At 44.0% G+C, this 12,952-nt stretch overlaps 1 protein-coding gene across 1 annotated transcript in view; it reads left to right on the top strand.

The window, feature by feature from the left end:
- Positions 1–545: 545 nt before the first annotated feature.
- mllt10 (MLLT10 histone lysine methyltransferase DOT1L cofactor) overlaps positions 546–12,952 on the top strand; it is a 33,031-nt gene continuing 20,624 nt past the window's right edge. Inside the window, exons 1-7 of the mRNA XM_019875534.1 lie at positions 546–946; positions 3,618–3,697; positions 4,593–4,647; positions 7,334–7,443; positions 7,815–7,918; positions 8,048–8,141; positions 10,862–10,951. Of these exons, the coding sequence (XP_019731093.1) occupies positions 784–946; positions 3,618–3,697; positions 4,593–4,647; positions 7,334–7,443; positions 7,815–7,918; positions 8,048–8,141; positions 10,862–10,951 (696 nt within the window). The 5' untranslated portion in view covers positions 546–783. The remainder of the gene's footprint in view (positions 947–3,617; positions 3,698–4,592; positions 4,648–7,333; positions 7,444–7,814; positions 7,919–8,047; positions 8,142–10,861; positions 10,952–12,952) is intronic.

The following is a 12,952-nucleotide window of genomic DNA, read 5'->3' as shown; positions in this document are numbered from 1 at the left end:
TGTGTTGAGAGTTTTGTCATTAGGTTTTAATGATCTACATTTGATCTAATATATTCCTAGTCCACCGTGAAACTAATAAGCAATTAAAGTTCAGCAGAAAATGTAAAACAGTACAGTAATGAAAACATTTTTTAAACAAGTCTCCAGTTTTGTTGTCCCGGTACCAAACAAATCTATTCACATTCTATAATCAAATCCATCCGTTGTGTAACTAGTGTACTATGTATTCTAATACATACATAGTTTGTATTCAAAGTTTAAAATCACTTCAACTATTAAGGTTTAAAATGATAACTTTACATGCACACTTTTCCCCCTCACGTTGCTTTACACAGCAATGTTTTAACAAAGCAAATCAACACTAGATCACAGTGCAAAATGTCCACAGGGAGTAATTCTTTGAATACAAATTATGGCACTAACATGTAGTTAATAGGATAAAATTATTTTTTGTTTGATGTTTATTGAAATGCAGTGGTTCACATGCGCCAACCTATCTTGCACTTCCGGGAAGGCTGCACGTACGCCAACGCGCATTGCGTCATGACGTACTTCCGGTTTCACTTGGAGGAACCCCCCCCCCCGACAACCTCCTGATTGCGTCGCGAAGTGGTTGTTTTGGTTGAAAATATCGCGTCAAGAAAGCACATAAACACGTTTAAAACATGGGAATTCGGACGAGTGGGACCAAATGCAGCGTGGGAGAGGATCGAGGGACGCGTTAAGCGAAGGATTTGACTCGTCTTCCTGTGGTATTGCTCCGCATGTTCAGTTTCTTCGTAGATGGTCTCCGGAGAGCGTTGTCTGCTGGTGGACACAGAGTTGTCGACGAGTAACATGAAGGAGATGATTGGAGGGTGTTGTGTTTGCTCAGACGAGAGAGGCTGGGCGGAGAACCCGCTCGTATACTGCGACGGACACGGCTGCAACGTCGCTGTGCACCAGGGTAAGCTCGTCACTCGCCCCTAAGCTAGTTAGCATTTAGCTTGCAAGCTAGTTAGCCCGGTGCAAGGTTATGGAGGGTCCGGCTGCCAAGGCCAAGCTCGAGGGCACGAAAACGCAACTGCATTCGCTGGGTCGTATTTGTCAAGTGAGCCGCTGTTTTTCAAACACAGCCCGAACGTTCTTTGGTCCTGCATTTCTGCGCCAGGGTTTTGACACGAAGAAGGAAGAAGCGTCAAACTGTCAAAATGTCATCCTTGCCAACCTAGGGTGAGGTAACGTTCACCAACCGTAAAATAATGCCAATACTCGATGTGTTCAGTAAAGGTCTCAATGATACAAATCTGTGATTCTCTGTCTAACTAATGATAAGTGTTGACAATGGCTGTGTTGACAAACGCTGCTGCTCACCATGTGTGTTAGACTCACTTGGTACGAAGAAAACAAAACCCTCCCCACAGGCGTTTACCTCTCTAGAAGGGTTGAACAATTTAGAAAAAAGAATGTCGTATTTTGGGGGGTTCTCGGTATTATTTAGATGCAATTACCTTTTCAGTGTCCTCTTGTCATATACAGTTAACAATTTTAACAGACACAAGCAACAAACGTATCTCCATTCCAAAAAACAATATCAGAGTTACTATACGTAAATGTTTCGGTCCCATAGATTAGGTTAACACTAAAATAAAGGAAGATGAGCTGTGAATTAGCATGAAAGCTGGTCTATTTAAAAACTTCACTTCTAGTTTTTAACTCACCAAACACTTTGTCATGCAGCGCTCCGTGTGACAACTCCACAACATTCCGCCAAACAAGTGTGGCATAAACAAATGTCAGTCAGTCAGAAATCAGATTACAGCAACAATGCAATCAAATCCGTGGCTTTATCACTTTACCTTTTCATGTTTCGGGAAACAATGATATGTAAACGTGGATTCAGGATAGGCGATATGGCTGAGTGTGTCATGATATAAGTACGGTGGTACCTTACAAACTTAATTGGTTCTGTGAGCCTGTTTGTTACTTGAAACGTTCAAAAATCGAGGTACTATTTCCCTTTGAAATGAATGGAATTCAATTAATATAATAACTTCAATAGAGACAGCAGCACCGCCTCCTCGTGGACGTTCAGCACGTAAGTCTCTGAGACGCGTGTGTGGATATCTTGAAAATGGCGTGCCGTTTGTGCGTCCACTGAGCCACAAACGCATGTTCTCGATACATGTGAAAATCGCGCATAGAATTTGTGTGACAGTCGCGGCTGTATCAGTGTGAATGATTTAGTGGCAAGTCTCTCCCCATGTTGGACCGTCAGCCTTTTCCCTCTCTTGACATGTGCAGTCCCTCAGTTGGTCTCCAAACAAGCCTGGTGTTGGCCTACCCTTGATGTCACATTAGCAGAGTACCCCGCACGTTCACTTGAACGCGGTGCTTCTCTCCCATTCACCAGCACCTTTTGTGTGTCACATCCCCCATTGCACAGTGCTTTATGCAAGCTGCAAGGAAAGGAAACGGCGTAACCGAATGTCACGCCAATTAGCCAAATGCAAAGTAGTGACAGTGTCCTATCGGAGCCGGTGTAATGCAGCAGTAGTTTTTGCCATAGCCATGCTTTTTCATGTTTTAATTTCGCCCTAACTTTCTCATCTGATTGTAGAAACAGAAGTAGCGGAATTAAATGTTTTCTATATATTTTTTGGGGTCACTTGACATAGTGGAAGTAGCAACAGTCATTAATGGAGGACAATTATCAAGCGACCAGTTTCAGTGACTTTCCCAGGATGAACATTTATCCAGTTCATGGCAGCAATTAAACTAATTGCCCGCTAAGGGCCTGCCTATGATGAGTACGCATGTAAACTTTGTTACCCTGCTGTAATGAGGAAATGAAACATACTCTAAGAGACTAATGCTGTCAACGTAGCATTCTACTCTGGCAGTTCATTTGTTTTTCAGTTGATGTACTATCAGATGGGCGGTTCCGATCACCGGTCCGCTAATAGAGAGAGGAGAAAACAAACAAACGAGCAAATGTAGTTCTTTATTGCAGAGAGTACTGTATACACACTGCCTTCCATAATTATTGACACCCCTGGTCAAGATGTGTTATTTAGTTTCGAATAAATACATAAATTGTTAGGATCCCCGGTACTATCAGATGGGCGGTTCCGATCACCGGTCCGCTAATAGAGAGAGGAGAAAACAAACAAACGAGCAAATGTAGTTCTTTATTGCAGAGAGTACTGTATACACACTGCCTTCCATAATTATTGACACCCCTGGCCAAGATGTGTTCTTTCAGGTCAGGGTCAGGTCAGGTGTAAATTGTTAGGATCCCCAATGATAATACTCTGCTGACAAAACAGCACCTAAACTTCTGTAATGTTTCACTAGATGGGAGAATACAGAAAGGGGAATCTTCGACCATTCCTCTTTTCACAATCGCTGTAAATCCTCCAGCAACCTGAGTCCTCTTCTCTGCACTCTCCTCTTGAGCGCACTTCGCAGGTTTTCAATGGGGTTGGGGTCTGGAGACTGAGATGGCCATGGGAGGAGCTTGATTCTGGTTCCGTTGAAAAACAATGCATTTATTTGAAGGATTTTAACACGTCTTAACCAGGCATGCCCCCCCCCCCCTCTGTTGCTCATTGTGCTTTGTTTTCATTTCTCTGCAGCCTGTTATGGCATTGTACAGGTGCCCACTGGTCCGTGGTTCTGCAGAAAGTGTGAATCTCAGGAGAGAGCGGCTCGGGTGGTGAGTCTTGCCTTCCACGCTCATTTCTACTTTATTTTTATTTTTTACTACCAATGTTTTTGGGGTGGAAATGCATATTACCCTATTTCAACACATCGCAGTGAATGGGTCGGACAACTATTGTATTGACCATTGCCAGTCATGTGAAACTTTCACATTATCCATAACTTATGACACAGCCATCATGTAGATGGTTGAAGCTTTGATGCTCTACAATGTTGATTGTTCGGCTTTCTGGGGGCTTTCACACTCTGAGTGCTGTTTACGTTATGATTGTGGCAAGAAAGCTCGATTTCAGGTTGAAATGTCAGGTAGCCTGAAACAAATCTGTATTCCTCAAATAACCACGTTTATTTGAAGAACACTTTTTTTCCTTTTTTTGCCATTGTCCTGAACATATTTGAAGCCCCACCCACATCTGGCAGATCCGCTCAGCACCAATTACTGTCAAGTGTCACGCATCTAATTAAATATGCGTGACAGGCATTGATAGAGGATTATGGGCATATAACCGAGGCTCCCTTGTTTCTGCGTCCCATCTGTGGAAGTAGAAGTTTCAACTTAATTTGACCTTGACAAACAATAAAGCCTTCTTCACAATCGCAAGCGTTTGTCAAACATAGACGGACTTCATGTTGATAAAGGTGTTTACAGTTGAATGGATCCAGTTTTGAGACTCGACACAAATACAATGGACCAGCACCACAATCCAGAGTTTGAAGTGCAACATTCACAGCATCACTTAAGACTTCAGAGTACATTTCTTTCACGTGCTTTTATATCATTTGTGCATGCTTAAGTAACACAAAATGTGCACACTTAAGTAACACCAAATTGTCACGATACGAGTGCCGTCGCCACCATGGCTTACTTGGTGCTTCTCGTTGATCCACAGAGATGTGAGCTGTGTCCCCACAAAGATGGCGCCCTGAAGAGGACGGACAATGGCGGTACGCAGCGTCACACGCACACAGCCACGCTCGCAGAGCACACTCTGGCCCTTGTGTCGTTAATTGCATGTCGCCGGCAAGTTAAAGGCGTTTGAGCGTGCTGTGAGAGCTGCTGTTTGGTTAGTCTGTGAGTGTGTGCTGATTTCTCTGCACCTTCCTCTCCAGTCTATCTTTTATGTTTGTGTGTGTGTGTGTGTGTGTGTGTGTGTGTGTGTGTGTGTGTGTGTGTGTGTGTGTGTGTGTGTGTGTGTTTATGAGGGGGTGGGCCAAGTTGGGTATAGTGCATAGCCTGTAAGGAGTCTCCTTGCCGGGTTCACCGGGAGGTCAGTTTGGTTGAGAATGTAAATATTCTGTGTGTGTGTGTGTGTGTGTGTTTTGAATCAGCTAGAGAGAGGCACAGCTGTGGGATTGTGTCCAGGCCTGTTGGGAGGCATCATGACAACACTAACACACACCGTTTTACTACTTTCTCCTTTCTTTTAGCCTTCCCACGACCCTGCTCTTGCTTGTCCTTTTCCTCTCCCCCTCTCCTTCCCTTCCATTTTCATTATCTTGTCCTGTCAGCTCCTCTTCCTCAACTTGTTAAACTATGTACATTTTTGCCACCAGACAAGAAAAGAAAGTTGAACTTTATTGATATGGCGCCGATTTGCGACACACTCTTAACTCATGTCGGCGTTACTCGTTCGTATGTGTTGTGGCGACCCAGCAGAGAAGATGGAGAAATGTGTTTGGAAGGATTTGGGTGGCATCGTTTGCATTCTTAGGGTCCCGTTGAGCGTCGTCTATGCTTCCCAGTACGTTTGCTTTGACCGAAATGACGGCTATGATGGACTCAGGTCAGTGATTGTCACGGTTCTAGCGTTAACCTTCATACCAAGAGCTTTGTTTTGCCATTGCGGCTCAGCTTCCCTTGAATTTCAACCACAACACGAATATGTTGACAAAGGTTCACCGTCCAAACACATTGGACTTCTTGGTTGCACGGCTTCACAATAGGTGTTTTCTGGTGACAATGTGGATCGTTAGCTTGAGGAGCAAGGCCGTGCCACTTTTATAGTCCTGTTTTATAGGCCTCTTCCAGATTCTTGGAGGGACTTCCAAACACCAACATGCCCCATTTCACACCCGCCGCCTTCTCCCTGTCCCGCCCTCTGCCCCGCGCTCCTGTCCTGCCAGCTGGGTCAAAGGCAGGTCAGGGGTTCAACTGTAAGTTTAAGCCTGTTTTTGTTTCCTCTGTGAGGCAAAAGACAGACACCTCCGATGTGGCAGAAGTCTTCCACTTCCATCTGACCACGGGCTCACCTCCTTCTGCCACTCCTCAATTTGTCATCAATTCTGCTGTCAGTGTGTCTTTGCTGACAGGCAGCCGCTGTGCCTGTTAAGTGGCACAATAAAAAGCCTCTTCACTTAATTGCAACTGTATCAATGAAAATGTTCAGTGTTCGAATTCAGTTGACTTATGATTGCCTCGTTCTCACTTGCATGTTTGTTCGGAATGCTCTTTTTGCACTAAATTAAAAGCTACAGTTCAATTATTCACACGGTTCTAAGTATTTTATCGTTGGTTGGCAGAATCTCAATCTTATAAACTTCTCTTTCAACGGCAGAATCGTACTAGGCAATGATGTTGGCAGGAGGACTATTACTTACCCTCATTCAATGCAGTTTCATGTGAAGACATACTTTGACAGATGGCCATAGAAACAAAATCCCTATATATATATATATTTACATATATGTGTGTGTGTGTGTGTATACGCACACACATAAAAAACACAGTGGGGGTTGGGGGGCGGCGAACTTAACAAGTGGCTGCAACAAGTATTGTCATCCATCTTTTCCTCCAAAATATATCCACGCGGCTGGCATGACTCCTAGCCGGAAGCGATGCCAGGCTGAAGAACTGGTATTGGTGTGATGGAATCAGAGCATTTTTCCAAGCATGAGTACAGACAGACAGACAGTATCGTTGCATCATTACTTCAGTCTGCACAATAGTTGCAAGATGACAGACAATTTGCTAGACAAGTTGTGCATTCCATTCTGCCTCAATTGATCCGAGACACTATTAATCTGGAATCAATTCCACACGGTCGACAGCCGTTTGAAGGAAAAAAAAAAATCCCCTCATCGATTCCTATGTTATGCCCATCCCTCATACTAACTAAGCTCAGTGAAACTTCTATTTCGGAGTCAGCGTCAGGCCTCACACAAATGTCAAGATTCTCAGTCTAATTCTTGTTCAAGTTGGTCTTGAGTTGTACTTGACATCACCCGCTACTGAGGCTTTGTGTATTTCACTTGCGACCCAAATAGAGCCAACTCTCTTGGGCGTTCTCTGTTAAGAATTCTATGTACTGAACTGAAAACTCTCTGCAAATGGAATTTGAAGACATGTTGGTGTTGCATATGAGTCACAGGCCAAGGTTTGTTTGTTCATCGACAGTCCATGCAAATTTCCCAGTTTTTGTTGCAAATGACCCTGAACCAACCATGGAAGTGAATGTTTTTGTAGACTGCATATGTGCACTTGAAGCTGGTACCAACTGTCACGTTTTCTCAATGCAAACTGCTTGTGCAAATGACATTGGTCTGTGCCATGACACAGCAATCAACAATTGGTGATTGCGTGAACATTGGTTATGAACCAGTGAAGCATTTTTTTTTCTCCCAAATGTTACAGGCTGGGCCCATGTGGTGTGTGCTCTTTACATACCTGAGGTGGAGTTTGCAAATGTCTCAACTATGGAGCCCATCGTACTCCAGTCTGTGCCCCATGACCGCTACAACAAGGTAACAATCGTGAAGATGTTTGAAGGAGTATGCCTGTTGCACTTGAGTCCAAGTGATTAGATTTTTGAATATCTGCCGATATAATAGATTAACCTCACTACTGTTTGTTGTGAAAGTGCTCTTGAATAAAGTTAGATTAGATCGGGCTGGTGAGCATTCCGGGTGCCAATCTGATACTTGGGCAGTGCACAGAGAAAACAAAGAGAGGGCGTGCGTCCAAATTGTCCCCACACCGGCTGAGCATGTCAGCTCCTTTTTTCTTTTGCTAGCTACCGCACTTCGAAAATTCGGCAATCGGGCCCCAATTTCCAGTCGTGTGATGGGATCGGTACGACCCTTTATGTGTGTTTCTGTGACATGTGTTTGTATAGACATGCTATATCTGCGAGGACCAAGGCAGAGAGAGTAAAGCGGCCACCGGAGCATGCATGACCTGTAACAAACATGGCTGCAGGCAGGCCTTCCATGTCACATGGTGAGATGCCCTCACGTCACATTTACCTCACCGCTCGGAGGAGAGGCACTTTTGAAACTCAAAAGAATTCAGACTTTCAAAATGTATCACCGTCATCCTGGCGCCGCTAATGTGTCTGCCCTGCCACAGTGCCCAGTTTGCAGGGTTGCTGTGTGAGGAACAAGGGTCGGATGCAGACAACGTCAAGTACTGCGGTTATTGCAAATACCACCACAGCAAATTGGTAAGTGGCCATCTCTGTTCGGCACAAATTCCACAAACCAAAAAAAAATAAAACTTGATGTTCGTCACGACAAAGTCCAGGAGGCGAGGCAAGGCAAATGTATTTCGCTTTACTGCAAAGCGGGATCTAAAAATCCAGGTTAATCATAATGGCAAATAGCATTTTTCATGCCATGCATTATTTAGATTAAAATGCTCTCCATTTTGTGTTAGTGGTAGAGTGGCCTGCCTCCGGGGAGCTTGCTTTGCTTGAATTAGCCTGTGTTAGAACACTTTGCTTTACTGTAGACTTTTTTTTTTTTAATCCACTTGAATTAGACCAGCTCGAGCTGAGGTCTGTGTTAAATGTTTCTGTAAGCCTGTTGGTCGTGACGCACAATGTTAGCTCATTCATGACATACAGTCAATACGGTTGGCGTTAGGATGGCTTGCCAGGAAGTGCATTTATTTGGTAAAAAACATCGGGACATTGTTGCTTTCAACCTTCATTCGTTCGTCCAGTCATCCATTCAGTCACTAATTGGTTCGTTCATTCTGATCAAATTCAGTGATCACTCTACTGTCATTCTTCTTTTCTGCTCACCCACCAAGCCTGTTTCACTCCTCTGCCACATTTCCGACTGCCTTTTGTCAGAAGTGTATAACATCCAGCTACATTTTATGGTACATGTCAGCACCAAGGGCACAGGTTAGAAGTTTCTTTTTGCATCTGCTGATTCCTCGGATGCGCCTGTATTTACTGTGTATTGAATTTTGCCCCAATAAGTAGGCTCTCGACCGCTACCTCTGTGACCTCTATTGCTAGTAATTCATTTACCCTTTTCCCGTTTGGCAGAGAATGGCGGCCTTCAAGTAAAGCCTTGAGTAAACAGCAGAGAGTATCAGCCTTAATTTTTTTTTTCCTTTCAAAAATAACACGAACAATACCATGGACATTTTTTGTGTTCCACTCTGCACATAGTCTTCAAACTTCGGTGCAGTTTTAAGCTACCGTGTATGATTACCCCATTCAAGGGAGCGAGTAACCTGACCTGAGCTGGGCATAGTATCGGCACGGGATGAGCAGCCTATGCACTGAATTCCTGCTGCTGCTGTTGAGTCAAGCGCGGATTTTGTGTGTGTGTGTGTGTGTGTGTGTGTGCGTGTGTGTGAGAGTGAGAGAGAGAGAGAGAGAGAGAGAGAGAGAGAGAGAGAGAGAGAGAGAGAGAGAGAGAGAGAGAGAGAGAGAGAGAGAGAGAGAGAGAGAGAGAGAGAGAGAGAGAGAGAGAGAGAGAGAGAGAGAGAGAGAGAGAGAGAGCATCTTGTCAATTGATTAATTGCCCAGCCTTACATCCAAAAACAAATGCAAGATTATAGGAGCAAGAAGGGTCTTCATTGCGCACCATTCCAATCATTTGAATTCATCCCAAATCCATACAATTCATTGGCTGACTCGTGACTGTTATACAACATACTGTTAAAAACATAAGCTATATGTATATATTGCTCTTTAAATAGCCGTGGTAGTATGAAAAGGTCCGACAAGCGTTTTAATGTGAGAGCACAAATGGGAGAACTCATGCTGTCATATTGATTTGTGTAAATGGTTTTGGCTGTCGCTGTAAATGCCGGATTTGTATGGCTCACTCTGCCAGAGGGAATCGGTGGTGAGCAAAGCCGGTTGGGTTTCAGAAAACACCTAGTGAACAATGTTGACAGTGCCTCTCGAGAAAAGAGTCGAATTTTAGCTGAATTTAGACCACGGCTCATTCTAATCACGTCCTAGCAGTTTTTGTTGGCAAAATGGCTCTTTTTTTGTGCAAACTCTATGGGCCATGCCAAGAGAAGTTCTGCGCATCACAATCCTGGTGACGTGCTACCAAAATGCTCAGTAATTTGATGCAACAAAAACAGTTAATCTCAAAACTCTGGTTGCGCGAGTCACGAGGACCAAAGACGAATGTTGTTTTTTTTTTCAAGAAATGTATGTGTCAAGAGTGTAACTAAGACATTGAAAAACACCAAATCATGTTGATCTCAAGGTGTACAACAGCAATCAGAAATAACAATAAAAATACTCCAAACTGAATGCAGTCCTTAACATATGCCTGGAGGTAATATCGCTGCTTGTTCATCACCATGGCAACAGACACTATGAGCAGTATCAAGCAGGCAAGGACTTCCCAAAGTCTCATAGGATACCAAATAAAATTGTACCCTTCAAAGACACTGGGGTGCAGAGTGTTGAGGAATGTTTTGTTGTTGTTTGAATTCCACTGCTAGTTCCTCTGGCCTTCCTGCATATAAATTTGCTTGTCAGCTGTGCGTCATGTTAGTCTGAGCGGGTCATTCACAGGAAATCTGCTCTTTTGCCCCCTGCGCCCCTGTATGTCGAAAGTCTGCTGTATACACACGCACACAATCATAAGTAGCGAGTTTGTGCCTGTCGATGTTACGGCACTTGTCGACCAAAACTTGGTTTTGGCACTCTTAAAATGTTTAGCTTTGCACTTGCAGGAAAAAAAAAGTCATTTCACCACTTTTGCAGCATACACTATTCACATGGAAGTTTTGTGTGACCGTTTTTTAATTTCGACTTTTGTTTTTCAATTTTGACCTGACCTTCTGTCATTTTCTTTTTTCCCCCCTTCACTTTTTTTCTTGAGTTATTCTAGATTCTAGTTAAAGCCTCTTTTCTTTGAACTTCATCCAATAACTTGGAGTTCCTCTTTACCTTTTTAGCGAAGACGCAGGGGCCGCGGTAGTAGATCTCAAAGCTTAAGTGACTCTTCCTCTCAGTGTATGGATAGACCCCCAGACCAGGAAAAGAAGGTAAGAGAGCCTTCAGATCTTACCCTCTCTTCGCCTCCCACCCATAACTGCGACTCCACCAGAAATATGTACTGTCGCTTTTACATGCCCACATTGGGGAGGCACAATCAGCCATGCTAGACCACTACACTGAAGCAGTAGTTCTCAATTTGATTGACATTGGTAGGTTTCTTTTCTACGAGTTTCAAAGAGTTGAACCAACAAGACAAAGGCCAGTTGTTTTTTTTTTTTGGGGGGGGTTATGTATTTATTTACCGGTATTTATTTTGGGGGGGCATCATTGATGAATTGTTTAACAATGTGTTTTTGTGGAACTGATTGTTGATTAACTGCATCTTGAATCTGAGGCAAAATTGATTGCCCAACTTGACTGCCAGCAGCAATGCCGATGTGTCTGTTTCTTCCGTTTGAATCAGTTGGCAGAAGAACAAGGAAAAACATGTCATCAACCATGGGAAGTCGACCAACCACTCAGACCTGCAGTATTATTGTGCTCAAGATGACATTGAAACAGGACTACAGAATTTCACCATCCTTACAAAAATGATTTACTGGTTAATATTCCCCCTCATGGAGAGAGGATATTTAGTCAAATGCCCGTTTTTAGGATCAGTCCTAACATTTGGCATTGTGTTTTATGACAATTTTTGATTATTGTTACAGTTGGATCTGTACAGATCAGTCGTTTCTAAGGGTGCTATAAAAGTTGATTTGAATCAGAAAATCTATTCGATTTGCCTCTGCGAAGAGCACAATTACTTGCACTTTTAACTTTGTTGAGAGGCTATGCTGAGGGCTGATTTAGAGGGGAAAAAAAGCCAGAAAGCGCAACTGAGCGTTTCACGTGGATGCCGTGATTGTTTGCAAAGTGAAGCAAATCCAATTCATATCTTTTCAGAAAATGTTGCTTGATCTGTTTGTGGAACGGGGTGCTCACAAACTGAGGTTCTACTGTTGGGTGTGCCGTTGACTGGCTGCTTGCATGCTTGCTTGTACACGTCTCGTCAATTCTGCTCACCTCATGTGAGACCCTCCAGTCAAACTCCGGCAGGGGCTGAAAGATCCTTCTCACTGGACGCTTCGAAAAGGCCTCCTGGAAACATGTTCAACCCCCCCCACACACACACACACACACACACAAATCCTGCAGGAAGCGGCAGAGGGGGATTCTTGCCAGGCCAGGGCAGATTATACCCCCCATACCCCTCTCACTTCCTGTTCCTCCATTTCACCCTGTCTTCCCTCACCTCTCCAGGCTCACCTCCCTCTCCCCTTTCCTTTTCTTCCTGAAGCATTTGTGCTGAATGGCTACTACCAAACAGGCAGTATATTGTGCCGCTTTATCCTTCCTGTACGACTAACACTGTTGACATTTCGGGCGTTATTCATCACCTGTTTAAATGTTATTACAATGGCATCTTCATTTTGTGACAAAATTAGGCATTGTGAGACATTCATTTTTAGTTTCCTTTTTTTTTTTTGCCCAGCACCATGTCACTATATCTGCTTCATTGACTGAATAATGGTTTGACAAACCCTCAAAAGAAGATTTATACTTTTTTTCCCCCCCATGCTGAGAACATAATGTTCACAGTTCTCGTAATGTCTTAAATGTAAATAAAAGACCAAGTTGTATGGTAACTCATTTAAATGTAATGACAGGGTCTGCCGAGTTGTCGCCGCTGTTTAAAGTTCCACCCACCCAAACGCGCACAAGTTGAGGCTCAAAGATTAGCATTAGCGCAAGGCGGCTCACAGGCCGGTTCCAGTGGAGCTGCTGCCTCCCATTTCGGCCGGTGGGGTCTGTTAACTGCCACTCAGTGCGGAAGTCTGGCTAAACTGTCACCAGCTTTCATGTGATCATTTCCCAACGAGACCCCGAGGGCAGAGGCGTTAGGGGGGTGGGTGGGTGCGTGGAGGGGGTTGGGGGGGTTGCGTCGCTCCTGAGTTGTCACGACACTGAGCCTCACCAATACGTCTCTCAGGACCGATGCATATTTT

Source organism: Hippocampus comes, unplaced genomic scaffold (genome assembly GCF_001891065.2).
Source record: "Hippocampus comes isolate QL1 unplaced genomic scaffold, H_comes_QL1_v1.1 scaffold226, whole genome shotgun sequence".
NCBI classification, from domain to species: Eukaryota; Metazoa; Chordata; class Actinopteri; order Syngnathiformes; family Syngnathidae; genus Hippocampus; species Hippocampus comes.
This window is presented reverse-complemented; position numbering and strand designations above follow the sequence as displayed.